The 14,381-nt window shown below is 39.4% G+C and overlaps 1 protein-coding gene across 9 annotated transcripts in view; it reads left to right on the plus strand.

Annotated features, from left to right (window-relative positions):
• The window catches only part of ULK4 (unc-51 like kinase 4), a 653,086-nt gene that overhangs the window by 253,833 nt on the left and 384,872 nt on the right, over positions 1–14,381 (plus strand). The window contains exon 30 of one of the 9 annotated variants that reach the window (XM_013057124.2): positions 2,479–2,677. The exons of the other annotated variants lie outside the window; for them this stretch is intronic. Coding sequence (XP_012912578.1) covers positions 2,479–2,632 — 154 coding nt within the window. The 3' untranslated portion in view covers positions 2,633–2,677. The remainder of the gene's footprint in view (positions 1–2,478; positions 2,678–14,381) is intronic. 9 annotated transcript variants of the gene reach the window in all.

Here is a 14,381-nt window from a genome sequence, read left to right on the forward strand (position 1 = left end):
CAGGACTGCCTTTGTTGTGTCCCACAGATTTTGAACCGTTGTGTTTTCATTATCATTTGTTTCCATGATTTTTTTCAATTCTTCTTTAATTTCCCGGTTGACTCATTCATTCTTTAGAAGGATGCTGTTTAGTCTCCATGTATTTGGGTTCTTTCCAAACTTCCTTTTGTGGTTGAGTTCTAGCTTCAGAGTGTTGTGGTCTGAAAATATGCAGGGAATGATCCCAATCTTTTGATACCGGTTGAGTCCTGATTTAGGACCGAGGATGTGATCTATTCTGGAGAATGTTCCATGTGCACTAGAGAAGAATGTGTATTCTGTTGCTTTGGGATGAAATGTTCTGAATATATCTGTGATGTCCATCTGGTCCAGTGTGTCGTTTAAGGCCTTTATTTCCTTGCTGATCTTTTGTTTGGATGATCTGTCCATTTCAGTGAGGGGAGTGTTAACTTCCCTTACTATTATTGTATTATTGTTGATGTGTTTCTTTGATTTTGTTTAATTGGTTTATATAGTTGGCTGGTCCCACGTTGGGGGCATAGATATTTAAAACTGTTAGATCTTCTTGTTGGACATACCCTTTGAGTATGATATAGTGTCCTTCCTCATCTCTTATTATAGTCTTTGGCTTAAAATCTAATTGAACTGATATAGGGATTGCCACTCCTGCTTTCTTCTGATGTCCATTAGCATGGTAAATCCTTTTCCACCCCCTCACTTTAAATCTGGAGGTGTCTTTGGGCTTAAAATGAGTTTCTTGGAGGGAACATATAGATGGGTTTTGTTTTTTTATCCATTCTGATACCCTGTGTCTTTTGATTGGGGCATTTACCCCATTAACATTCAGGGTAACTATTGAGAGTTATGAATTTAGTGCCATTGTATTGCTTGTAAGGTGACTGTTACTGTATATGGTCTCTGTTCCTTACTGATCTACCACTTGTAGGCTCTCTCTTTGCTTAGAGGACCCCTTTCAATATTTCCTGTAGAGCTGGTTTGGTTTTTTAAATTCTTTCAGTTTTTGTTTGTCCTGGAAGCTTTTAATCTCTCCTTCTATTTTCAATGATAGCCTAGCTGGATATAGTATTTTTGGCTGCATGTTTTTCTCGTTTAGTGCTCTGAAAATATCATGCCAGCTCTTTCTGGCCTGCTAGGTCTCTGTGGATAAGTCAGTTGCCAATCTATAATTTTTACCATTGTACGTTACAGACTTCTTATCCCGGGCTGCTTTCAGGATTTTCTCTTTGTCACTGAGACTTGTAAATTTTACTATTAGGTGACGGGGTGTGGGCCTATTCTTACTGATTTTGAGGGGCGTTCTCTGAACCTCCTGAATTTTGATGCTCGTTCCCTTTGCCATATTGGGGAAATTCTCCTCAATAGTCCTCTCCAGTATACCTTCTGTTCCCCTCTCTCTTTCTTCGTCTTCTGGAATCCCAATTATTCTAATGTTGTTTCGTCTTATGGTGTCACTTATCTCTCGAATTCTCCCCTCATGGTCCAGTAGCTGTTTGTCCCTCTTTTGCTCAGCTTCTTTATTCTCTATCATTTGGTCTTCTGTATCACTAATTCTTTCTTCTGCCTCATTTATCCTAGCAGTGAGAGCCTCCATTTTTGATTGCACCTCATTAATAGCTTTTTTGATTTCAACTTGGTTAGATTTTAGTTATTTTATTTCTCCTGAAAGGGCTTTTACATCTCCCGGGAGGGTTTCTCTAATATCTTCCATACCTTTTTCGAGCCCGGCTAGATCCTTGAGAATTGTCATTCTGAACTCTAGATCTGACATATTACCAATGTCTGTATTCATTAGGTCCCTAGCCTTCGGTACTGCCTCTTGTTCTTTATTTCGTGGTGAATTTTTCTGCCTTGTCATTTTGTCCAGGTAAGAGTATATGAAGGAGCAAGTAAAATACTAAAAGTGTGGCTAGAACCCCAGGGCAATATGCTTTAACCAAATCAGAAGAGATCCCAAATTTTGAGGTTGGAGAAAGGGGATAAAAAGAGGTTCAAAAAGAAAGAAAGAAAAAAAAAGAAAAGAAAAGAATTTAAAAAAAGAAAACGAATAAAGAAAAATATAAAAAGGAAAAAATATATTTATTAGATAAACTAGTTAAAAAACATTAAAAAAGAAAAGCGTAAAAGTTAAAATTTTAGCAGAAGAAGATAAAAAAATGAAAAGAAAAAAATTAAATTAACTGCAAGACTAAAAAAATCACAGGGAAAAAAAAAAAAAAGAAAATCACAGGGAGAAAGCCATGAATTCCGTGCTTGCTTTCTCCTCCACTGGAATTCTGCTGCTCTCCTTGGTATTGAAACCGCACTCCTTGGTAGGTGAACTTGGTCTTGACTGGATTTTTTGTTGATCTTCTTGGGGAGGGGCCTGGTGTAGTGATTCTCAAGTGTCTTTGCCCCAGGCGGAATTGTACCGCCCTTACCAGGGGCTGGGCTGAGTAATCCGCTTGGGTTTGCTTTCAGGAGCTTTTGTTCGCTGAGCGCTTTCCGTAGAGTTCTGGAGGACGGGAATACAAATGGCGGCCTCATGTTCTTGGGCCCGGAGGAGCCGATACCCCGGGCGCCACTACTCAATGCGCCCTCAGAGAACAGCGCCCAGTTACTCCCGTCTGCCTGACCTCCGGCCGCGCTCCCAGCTCACCGAGCCTGCGACCGGTTCAAGGTAACCCCAAGCTGTGATCTTACTGTCGGCTCTGTCTCTGTTCCAATACCCGCAAGCTCTGCAACACTCAGACACCCCCGATCCTTCTGTAACCCTGCGGGACCTGAAGCCATGCTGACCCCGCCTGAGCTTTGCCCCGGTTTCGCCTCTGGAGCGATGTCCCTCAGCGGAGCAGACTTTTAAAAGTCCTGATTTTGTGCTCCATTCCCCCTCCCTTGCCGGGAGCCGGCCCCTCCCCCCAGGGTCTATCTTCCCGTCGCTTTGGATTCACGTCTCCGCCAGTCCTACCTTTCAGAAAGTGGTTGTTTTTCTGTTTCCAGAATTGCTGTTCTTTTTCTCTTTGATCTCCCGATGGATTTGCAGTTGTTTGCAATCTTTAGATAAGCTATCTAGCTGATCTCCTGCTAGCTGAAGTAGTCTCAGCCTGCTACTTCTCCGCCATCTTGACTCCTCCAAGTTTTTAAATTCTAATCAAAGAAAATTAATATTCTTCATCGAGTAGGTAAATATATGACTTAAGAATGATGAGAAATCTTGCCATTTGTGAGAACGTTAATGGACCTAGAGGATATTATGCTAAGTGAAATAAAGCAGACAGAGAATGACAAATACCATATGGTTCACTTGTATGTGAAACAAAACAAAACAAAATAATTAAAACAAAAACAGCCTCATAGATACAGGAAATAAAGTGTTGGTTACCTGAAGAGGGTGGGTGGGGGGATGCGGGAGGCTGGTGAAATAGGTGAAGGGGGTTAAGGGTATAAGCTTATTGGTTTTGGACATTGGGGGTGGGTATGTCATATGGTGAGAGCTGTGAAGTGCGTAAGCCTGACGATTCATATACCTGTACCCTTGGGGTAAATAGTACATTGTATGCTAATAAAAATAATTTAAAAATGTATAAGCTTGCAGTTATAAAATAAATAAGTTATAGGGATGTTACATGCAGCTTACCCAACATCAATAATATTGTAATAACTGTATGGTGACAGATAACAGTAACTAGACTTATCATAGGGATCATTTTATAATGTATAAAAATATCAAATCCAATGTTGTGCATCTAAAACTAATAAAATCTTGTATGTCTCTTGTACGTTAATGAAAGAATAGTGAAGTTTCTACAGTTTTAAGAGTGACATGGCATTGGCTTCAGCTTGTTAAATATACATACTAATATCCATATTTTAAATTTTGTTGAATTTTTTAAAAAAGATTTTATTTATGAATTTAACAGCACAAGCAGTGGGAGCAGCAGAGGAAGAGAGAGGCAGGCCCTCTCCTGAACAGGGAGACTATGTGGGGTTCCATCCCAGGACCCTGGGATCATGACCTGAGCTGAAGGCAGATTTTTAACTGACTGAGCCACCTAGATGCTCTATAATTTTGTTAAAGTTTTAATCTTACTTTCGGCATGCCTGGGTGGCTCAGTTGTTGAGTACTTGCCTTCACCTCAGGTCATAATCCCAGGGTTCTGGGATTGAGCCCAATGTTGGACTCCCTGCTCAGCAGGAAGCCTGCTTCCTCCTCTCCCCATTACCCCAGCTTGTGTTCCCTCTCTCACTGTGTCTCTCTTTGTCCAATAAATAAATAAAATCTTTCAGGAAAAAAAGTCTTAATCTTTCTTTGACCTTAGTACTTTGGCTAAAGCCAAGAGGCTAGGCTTTTCATGCACATATACAGTAGGCTTTCTAGTTTTTACACAGAAGTGTTATATTAGGACTTCTATTTGCAAACAGTAACACTCAAACTAATTTGATAAATACTCATGTGCTCACATTATGAGCTTGTGCTGGCATCAAATATAGCTGGATTCAGAGATGTGAGTGATGGCATCAAATATAGCTGGATTCAGGGATGTGAGTGATGTTGACATTCCTGTGTGTTTGTGTCTATAGCTATGTGGCTTTGTTCTCAGAAAGGCTCTTTCTACTTGGTGATTAAATGGTTCCTGGGTGTTGATCCTCTGGAAAGAGTGGATGTCTCTTCTAAAAACCTTAACAAAATGTTCAGGGAGCACAGTAATTTAATCTTGTTAAATACCATGTAATACCTGTGTTCCAGGTGCTTATCAGAACTGCTAGTGATATGAATGAAAACTCAGTTGTAAGAATAAATATCTTATTAAATATTAGTTGTGGTTCTCAGAAAAATAGAACTGGTAGGATGTATGTATATAAAGAAAGAGTTTTACAATAAGGAAATTTGCTCACATGACTGTGGAGGCTGAGACGGCCCAAGATCAGCAGTCTGCAGGCTAGAGACCCAGAGAGCCTATGGTGTAGTTCTGGCTTGAGTCCGAAGGCCTGAGAACCAGGCCAGCCGGTAGGATACATACCAGTCTGAAAGCTGACAGGCTGGAGACTGAAGAAGAGCCGATGCGTCCGGTCCAAAGGTGGCTGAAGAACAATGTCCCAGCTCAGTGCAGTAGAACAGAGGTGTTCCCTTTCACTCGGCCTTTTTGTTTTACCCAGGTCTTGAACTGATTAGAAGAGGCTCACCCACACGAGGGAGGGCAATCTGCTTTACTTAGTTTACTCACTCAAATGTTAATCTCATCCAGACAGACCCAGAATGATGTTTGACCAAATAACTGTGCCCAGTTAAGTTAACACATAAAAATTAACCATCACCTCATCTATCATAAATATCTTGGATGGATTGCTTTCTATATACATTCATGAATTAATATAAAAGAAGTGTTACCTCTTTGCAGTGTACATGCTTTACTTTCTGAAGAGATGAACTTTAGTTGTAAGTAGTGGTTTCTGTGTGAAAAATTATAATACCACTAATAGAGAGGGGGTATTTCAGTTAGATACTGAAATCTAGGTAGGGTTGCATAGAAAAGCAGTAGGTCTTCTAGGCAAGGTTGGGTTACACAAAAGTGTGGAAAGCACAGAGCAGTGAGCGGTAAACAGGCCAGCTTATTTCTAGTGGACAGCTGCATGGGATAGTTACATGAAGTGAGCTGGAGAGAGAATGTTTTTTCTCCCAATCAGCTTATTTATTCATTGGCACTAATTGAGTACATCTTACTGTATAGGCATATTTCTAGTTTCTGGGAATATAATAATGACCAAGACAGGCACAGCCTTTTTGGAACATGTACTATGTGGTAGAGCCAAATATTTCAGACATTAATATTTTTTAACTGAACAAGTCTGTAAGTCCTGCAAATAAAAATGTTTAGTTAAGTATAAATTAAATGTCGAAGCCAACTTCCTTCAACAGTGTGCCTGTGTAAGGTTCATAGACCTGCCACAGAACACATGTTCTTTCTGAAACGATTTATGTGTTTACTATCCCTTGGGTTTTGAATTTCACAATTTACCCATTTAACTTTCTGAAGCTCAGTGTTTCTCAACATTTTATGACCTTAAGACACTATTTCCTATGGCTTATCTATTACCATCTCCCAGAACTCTTTTGATCACAGTTTTGAAATACTACTCAAAGGCCTTTCCATTAAGATCAGGAACAAGAAAAAGATGCTCGCCATCAAAACTTCTTTGTAACATTCCATCATGAGAATTAACTAATGTAATAATACAAGAATATTAAACTCTGAATATTCCATTAGATCTGTATTGATGCATAAAAAATTATCACACTCTGAGTGGCTTAAACCAACATCTACTTAGTTCTGTATGTGGGAAGTCTGACACAGTGTGACCAGGATCTCTGTGCTGGATCTCACACCCCTGAAGTCAGGTGTCCCTGGGCTGAGTCCTTGCCTGGAGACTCTGAGAGAAACTTGCTTCTGGGCTTGGTCAGGTTGTTGGCAGAATTCAGTTTCTCATAGTTTGCATTTGTTTCTTAAGGCTGAATTACCACACACTGATTGGCTTAAAACAAGAGAAATTTATTCTTTGATAGTTCAGGAGGTCAGAAGTTCAAAGTCAAAGTCTTGGCAGTTTTTTTTTTTTTTTTTGGATGCTCTGAGGGAGAAACCATGCCTCTCTCCTGGCTTCTGATGGCTGCCAGCAGTCTTGCGTTTATAGCTGCGTCCACTCCAATCTCTGCCTCTTTTTTCACATGGCCTTCTCCCCTGTGTCTGCCTTGAGTTTGCCTCTCCTTTTCTCACATAAGGATGTCTGTCATTAAGTTTAAGGCCTACCTTAAATTATCTTGAGATCCTTAACCACATCTGCACGGCTTCTTCCAAATAAAGTCATATTCACAGGTACCAGGGGTTAGGACTTGGACAGATTTGGGCCCATTATTCACCTCAGTACACAGTTGTAGGACCAGAGTCCCTGTTTCTGTGCTGCCTTGTGTTCTGTTAGTGTGCCCACACATCTTCTCACTGGTCCCTCCATCTTTACGTCAGCAACAGTTGTCAAACCTTCCTTGTGCTTGCAGCCTTTCTGAGTTCCTTGTCTGCCTGCCCCCAGTTGGAGAAGACTCTGCATGCTAAAGTTGGTGATGTTGGCCTCTGGTAGTCTGGGTCTTGTGATTAGAATAAACTTGTGATGAAATCTTGGTTCTGCCACACTTGGTGCGTGTGCTCCTACTTCCTGCTCCTCTCCTCGCCTCCTTCAGTCTCGCCCACTCTGAGATGGTTGGAATGCCACTAATGTAACTGATTCACTAGAAAAAGTTTTTTCTTGGGAAGAAAGATAACCATATATACTTCGGAAATTGCTATGATTTCCTTCAGCAGAGAGACAAGATTTGATTCGAAAGATTCCTGCAGAAGAGGCAATAGTTAATGAAACTTGAGTCCAGAGTGACTTCAATTAAAGTTGACACCTCTCAGAAGTTTAATATCAAATTCATTATCAATGGACTTACAGTATCGAAAGTAGTCTTCTTCTGTTTTTTCCCTGAGACTTGTTCCACAAGGTGAGGACATTTCTCTTTCAGTATTTAGCCATAAATGGGACTAGATCCTTCACTCAGGAAAGACACCATTTCTCTTCTTGGGAAAGAGGAAATTTTAATATTCATACAAAGGTAGATCATGTCATTTGTAGTACATTTTGTGATTGTGTATATTAGGTTTAAAGCCTTCTCTCCTTCCCTCCCCTCAATAAATATATTTTGAGTGACTTTCACATGCCAGGCACTGGGGATGCTATGGTGGGTAAGATTGGATCCCTGCCTCTCAGCGCAATTACATTCTAGTGGGTGAGACAAAGCAATAAACAGATAAATAAGATGATTGCAGCTAATTGTGAGCACTGTAAAGAAAAACAAAACATAAAACAGTGTCAGGGGAGAGAGAATGATCATAAGGAGAAAGAGGAAGGGATTGTTTTAGGTAGAATAGTCAGGAAAAGCCTTCTTTATGCCAGGTAGCAAGCCATGGGGAAAATCTCCATGGAATTTGCCTTTGCTAGGCTAGAAGTACTTTGCCAACATGTATTTAAGTTTTCATATTTTCTTTTAGCTTTGTGTGTTTTGAAAAGAGATCATGCTGATATAAATGTGCTTACAGTGTTTTTATGACAATATGGCATTCAGCATTTCTCTCCTGGGGAAAATGAGTATTGCCTTTCTTCTTTATAATTCTCTTGTGACCTGTGCAATCATCAGGGCCATAATGACTTCATAAATTATTAAGACTTTGCTTTTTAGAATCTCAGAAAGGGCTATATTTTTTACAAATTAGAATTGCATTTTCTCTTAGAAATTGGAATTGTAAGTGGATTCCATTAGTGGCAATACACCGTAGAGCTGTTTATCTGGGTTTGAAATAATATCCTGTAAAAGTCGTGAGTTTGACTACCTGGCTTATGTGTTGGTGACTTAACGAGCATCCAGATGGTTCTTTATCACGCCTTTGTCTCCCTTAACCACAAATATTCTATGTTAAAATAGATGTGAACTTGGCCATCTCTGATGGAAATCAGAACAGAGTATTTCAATTTTAGCTTTCCCTCAGATAATTTTATTTTACAGATAACATTTGAATCACAACTATTTTTGTAGCCTAAAGAAGCATCATAATGTTCTACTTTGTTCCTTTTACTTAATCCTTCTATGTTTTGAGTGTCTACCTAAAGCAGTGCATTGAGGTACAGTGATCCCTCCTGAGATACAACCTCTAGGAATCTAAAGTAGGATAATCTCAGAGTTAAAGTAAGGACAGATATTCTTGTATCCTTCTGAATCAGAATAATTCTAATGTGCCAGTCCTTTGGATAATATTTGGTTAACTTTGAGTGTTGTTTTATTGAAGGCTTTTTTTTTAATTTTTAAGCCTTCCAGGCCTTTGTAATAAAAATTTGCTGTTGGTTTTGTTAAAGAGATCCAGAAGAGCTGAGGGTTTACTCTCTGAAATTATATTTAACACTTATTTTGAAGTCATACCTATCTTTCTTTCACTTAAAAATATTAAAATATATAAATATATATCATTTTCCTGTTTCTCCATCTACTTATGTATCCATTTAACTTCTGATATACTTAAATATCTATGTATTCATGCAAGACAACAGAATATCAGGTCACATAAAAATCACAAGACTGAAAAATTCTCAAGATATCAACTCTATTTGGTTCATGCCTTTCTCAGTTCATAAAATTTTGGAGTTGACTCAAGATATCACCTAGATCAATTTTTGGACAAAACTGTACAGAAAATGCCTAAGAGTAGGTTCTCTACTCCTTTCTCACAGCCATCTGGTGGGGAGGTCCTCAGCCTTCTCCACAGGCAGGTTTCACCTTCATGCCTTTGCTGTTTGGCAGTCTTCTCTTGAGCTAAACCCACACATTTCTTTCCTCTATGCTCCAAGCTTTGAATCCATCTTGTATTCTGTTAGATATGCCTTTAAACACACTGTCTTCTTCATATTGTCCCTTGCTCAAAAATCTTTGCATTGTAGAAAGTAACATTCACAGGACTTACCCAGCCATTCAAGGCTTTTCACATTTTGTCTCTTGCCTACCATTTTATGTTAATATCTGCCTAGTTTTCAATATGGTTTCTCTGTTTGTGGTAAGATTTACTTAGTATTTTCTGAAATTTCCTCCTTAGAACCTATCTTTCCTGCCAATTCCCAGATACCGTACTGTGAATATCTCTGTCTATCCCAATATAAGTGGATTACTGCCTTGTATTCTACTTATCTACATTTATAAATGTACGAAAAACGATTTAAACAGTTTCCAGTTACTGAATATCTAGGATTTTCCCAGTGTTTCATAATTATATATACTGCTGCAAAGAGCCACTTTATGGGTTATATCTTTGAGTACATACTTTTCTTTTTGTTGAATCTCTAGGGTTGGAGTCACTATAATATTAAATACTTTTTTAAGGGCATTTGATAGGTTTTGACAAATTTTTTTCAGAAATGATGATGAGTTTATATTACCAGCTTCCCTTTATGTACTTATTTTGCTGTACTCTTGTTATCTCTTGAATTCCTTTAGATCTTAGTGAAGTTGGCCATTTCCCTTCATGCTTCTTGGCCATTTATATTTTTCTTGGATGGATTTTGTCCACTTTCTTTTTTTTGGTTGGATATTTATTGGTTTGCAATAGCCATATATATATATATTTAAAGATTTTATTTTTTTGACAGAGATCACAAGTAGGCAGAGAGGCAGGCAGAGAAAGAGAGGAGGAAGCAGGCTCCCTGCCCAGCAGAGAGCCCGATGCGGGCCTTGATCCCAGGACCTTGGAATCATGACCTGAGCTGAAGTCAGAGGCTTTAACCCACTGAGCCACCCAGGCACCCAGCCTTTTATATATTAAGACTATCCACTCTGTTCTGCCAACATTCTGCAAATTTTCCCCTCATTTGATTCATTTATGGAGGTTTTGCCTATTGAGAAATACTACTTAAAAACTTTAAAGCTATAAATATTTTTTATTCATTTCTTTTGTCATGCTTCAGAGTGCTTCACTCAAGATTATGTGAATATTTACTAATGTTAGTATTTTAGTGGAAGTTAAAATTTTTTAATTCTTAATTTATTGGTGATATATTTTCGTAAGTTATGTCCTAACCATTCTAACCCCTTTTCTAAGATCACTCTTTCTTGTCCAATGTATGTCACCTTTCTTTCCTTAGTTTATATGTATGTTCTTGATCTCACAACACTTAATAATTTATATGATTTTGTAAAGTAATTCAACTTTTCATTTAGCAGGATCTTCTTCATTGTACTTTCTTCTAAAGTTCCTTGGATATTCTATTCTTTTTATTTATTTATTTATTTATTTAATTTTTTAAAAAAAGATTTTATTTATTCATTTGATAGACAGAGATCACAGGTATGCAGAGAGGCAGGCAGAGAGAGAGGAAGGGAAGCAGACTCCCTGCTGAGCAGAGAGCCCGATGCGGTCCTATCCCAGGACCCTGAGATCATGACCTGAGCTGAAGGCAGAGGCTTTAACCCACTGAGCCACCCAGGCACCCCTGGATATTCTATTCTTGAGTTCTTCTTTCCCCTAAAATTCTCAGAGCCCACCCCACTGAGACGTAGAAATGTGAATTTGTGGCTTACTCCAAGCGGAGTGGTCCTCTTCAAGACATGGGCCTCCCCTTATCCCTAGCAGAACAGATACTTCTTTCCACTCGGTCAGATCTTTGCTCACTTTTCCAGAGTAGCTTCTCCCAATGATGCAGAGTTATTCTGATAGCCTGTTTCCATTTCCTGACAGCTTACCTAATTGGGTGCCAGTTTCACCAGGCACTTAGCAAGGTAGGGAAGAGAACATCCCTTGGATCTCTAAATATATGATTTTTAGAAGTGTGTTCTCTCCTTTGGGGTTGATGTGGATTTAGTACAAAGGGCTTTTCCTGCCTGGGTTCCAGCTGTTTGGGACCTGGAAAAGACCCTTATTTGGGAGGATTCTAGAAGTAGAAGAGTAGGGGCTTATGTTGCTAGCAATCTCAGTCTGTATCCAGGCTCAAGGCACTTAGAGTGCTCCTCTCCAGCCCCTGTCCATCAGAATGGGCCAGCTCTCCCCTGTTCAGTCTCCTTCCAAGCCTTTTCAGGAGTCCAGACTCATCACTCTTGGTTTCCTGCCAAGTCATATTCAGAGGAGTGCAAGATCCAATGACCATCAGCTCAGATGCTTTATCTCTGTTTAGAAGACAAGCTTAATAAATCACAGCATTCTTCTGGCTAGTTCTTGCTGACCATTACAAACCTACCTTTGAAATGAAAGTATATTCAATGTATTCAGTATTTGTATTTTAAACATATTTATTATGACTCTTACCCTTTTTTTGTTCCTAAGGGGAGAAAAACATAACAGTATTTTTTGGGAACATTCTCATGCACAGGCTGGTACAAGCTTTATCTCTCCCTCCCATTTCCAGGTTAGATGACCTCAAACAGCTTAAGACATTTGAATTTCAGTCAGTAAAGCTTCATCCTTGTGTTCTTTTTAAATGTAGATTCTACATATTCCTATTAATTCTATTTTAAAATAGTTTGTGTTTTCTCAGTCTTCTTGGGATTGTTTATTACATTTCTAACCAGTTGTCCACATTTTATCTTGTACTTTCCACAAGAAAAGTACAGAAGATTATATGGGAAGCGTTTGTAAATTTATAGGCTTGTGGTCCTTTCCTCAGTGATTCAGCTAAGTCTGGGAATGAGGACTAGCGGGATGGGGGGGCATCATCCAGCCTGTTTGTGTGACTCATCAGAAGCCTCCCATTCCCATTTCCATTGAGATTCTCTGGCTGACAGTTTCCAAATACTGGTCGGCAGCAGAAGGGTACATCCTTCTCTTATCTGACTTAATGCCTCACTTTAAACTCAGTGCCTCAGTTTCCTTTTTCAGGACATGTGCCCTGAAGAGCTAACTTAGGAAATGTGGAGTGTTCATGCCCTACAAGTTACAAAGAGAGACTGACCCTTGATATTCTTCTGGGACATAACTTCTGAGCCTTTGGACTATCCTGCTTGATAAGAGAGTCTCTGTATACAGGGGGCCTTGAGCTGTGCCAGATACTTTATGCTAATAATGTGAATTTTGGTGGGGGCCTTGGGCTATAGCATTATCAACTTGACCCCTGGAGGGGCTGGAGACTGAGCAACTAAGGTTAGTCCGCAGACACATGGCCATACCCATGTGACTGACCTCTAATGCAACTTTGGACACCAGTGTTCCAGTGAGCTTCCCCACCTGGCAGTACAGCCCGTGTGTTGTCCACAGTGTTGCTTGGAGGGTAAGCTCTGTCCAACTGCCTCCATTGGGAAAGGACAGCTGACAGCTTGCTCCTGGTTCTGCCTGGACTCTGCCCTATGAGCCTTTCATCTATGCTGGTATTCACTGTAACACACCATAATTATTAGCTTAACAACTTTTCTGTAAGGCTTTCTAGCAAACCATTAAATCTGAAGGTCGTCTTGGGTGCCCCCAACTTAGGATGTAAGAGCTTTTTATTTTTCAAGACTCTTCTAGAAAGGAATAATGATTTCTCTCTAATATGCTGAGTTGTTCCTTTTTTAGAAAGAGTTCAACCTGGATGTTAAATTTTTATCACCTCTAAAGGTGTTTCCTTGCATTTTGTTTTATTCAGATGATAAAACATATTGTTTTTCTAAATTTGATTTTTTTCACTCCTGAAATTACTGATGCTTAGGTTGTGCCATACTGTTTTTTAACATACCATTCTCTTTGATTTATTAATATTTATGATTTTATTATGAGTGATTGGCATTTTGACTTTTATCTTTGTCATACCTGAGCAAAACTTTTAATTGCTATAATTTAAAAATATTTTATAAGAAATCTTTCTAAAATATGGTACTTCCTGCCTCCTTAAACAGAGCACTCTACCCAGTTGAACATTTTCTTGACTCACTACCCCCATTTTGAGCATTATGGTGTGTAATGGGCCCTCTGGTCCCATTGAGGTACAAGCAGCTGCTGTTTCTACGTTAAATGCTCCCCAGACTTCTCTCTGTTTGGAGTTTGTGGGTTTGCTTTTTTTTTGTTTTTCCTATGCCTTCAAGTTTCACTTCATTCTGTAATAGTCCCTCTCTTCCCTTTACTTGGCTCCTTTTTAATGGCTGTGGGATTAGAGGCTACATAATTAAGCTGGTTATATAATGATTTCCAAAATGAGAGTAAATAGGCTCTGACTAAGAGCCTGGGGCCCTATTCACCAGATGAAAAGCATCCGCTTCTTGTCATGGATTTTTAAATATACATTTTGGGTTTGGGGAGGTCGTTTACTCCCTTTTTAGTTGTTGGATGTTCCAGAGAATAGAGTCAAAAAGGTAATTGGTTTGCTTGTTCATATGTCCATCCATTTCTCCAACTGTCTGTCCATCCCTTCATCTGACACTTATATCTTGAGCACCTCCGTGGTGCTGTAGACCGGCTAGCTGAACTTGAGTGGGTGAGATGCCCTCTGCAAACCAGCGTCTGCCTCACAGATAACATGGGGGCACTGTCTGAACTGTGTTGCTGAAACTTTTAGTTAATAATAATAAAGACCTTTTATTCATTTATTTTTTAAGTTTTATTCTTTCTGGCAATAATTGTTTCAGATTTTAAAGTTTTCATAAGAAGAATATTATGTAGAAAAGAGTTATCACTGCAGGTCTGCGACTGCTCCCCTTAGGAATGACTGCTTGCTGGTTGAGAGGCTGGACCTTGGCAGGATGGAGACTTAGAACTTGGTGCTCAGAGTGTTTCCAGCCCCATTTAACTGCTGGGGGTAGTTCAGGCTGCCTGGTCTCTTGTGCAGATGGCAGGGTTTATGCTGAATGCCAGCTT

Source organism: Mustela putorius, unplaced genomic scaffold, assembly GCF_011764305.1.
Source record: "Mustela putorius furo isolate JIRA1106 unplaced genomic scaffold, ASM1176430v1.1 tig00003834_pilon_pilon_pilon, whole genome shotgun sequence".
Taxonomy (NCBI): domain Eukaryota; kingdom Metazoa; phylum Chordata; class Mammalia; order Carnivora; family Mustelidae; genus Mustela; species Mustela putorius.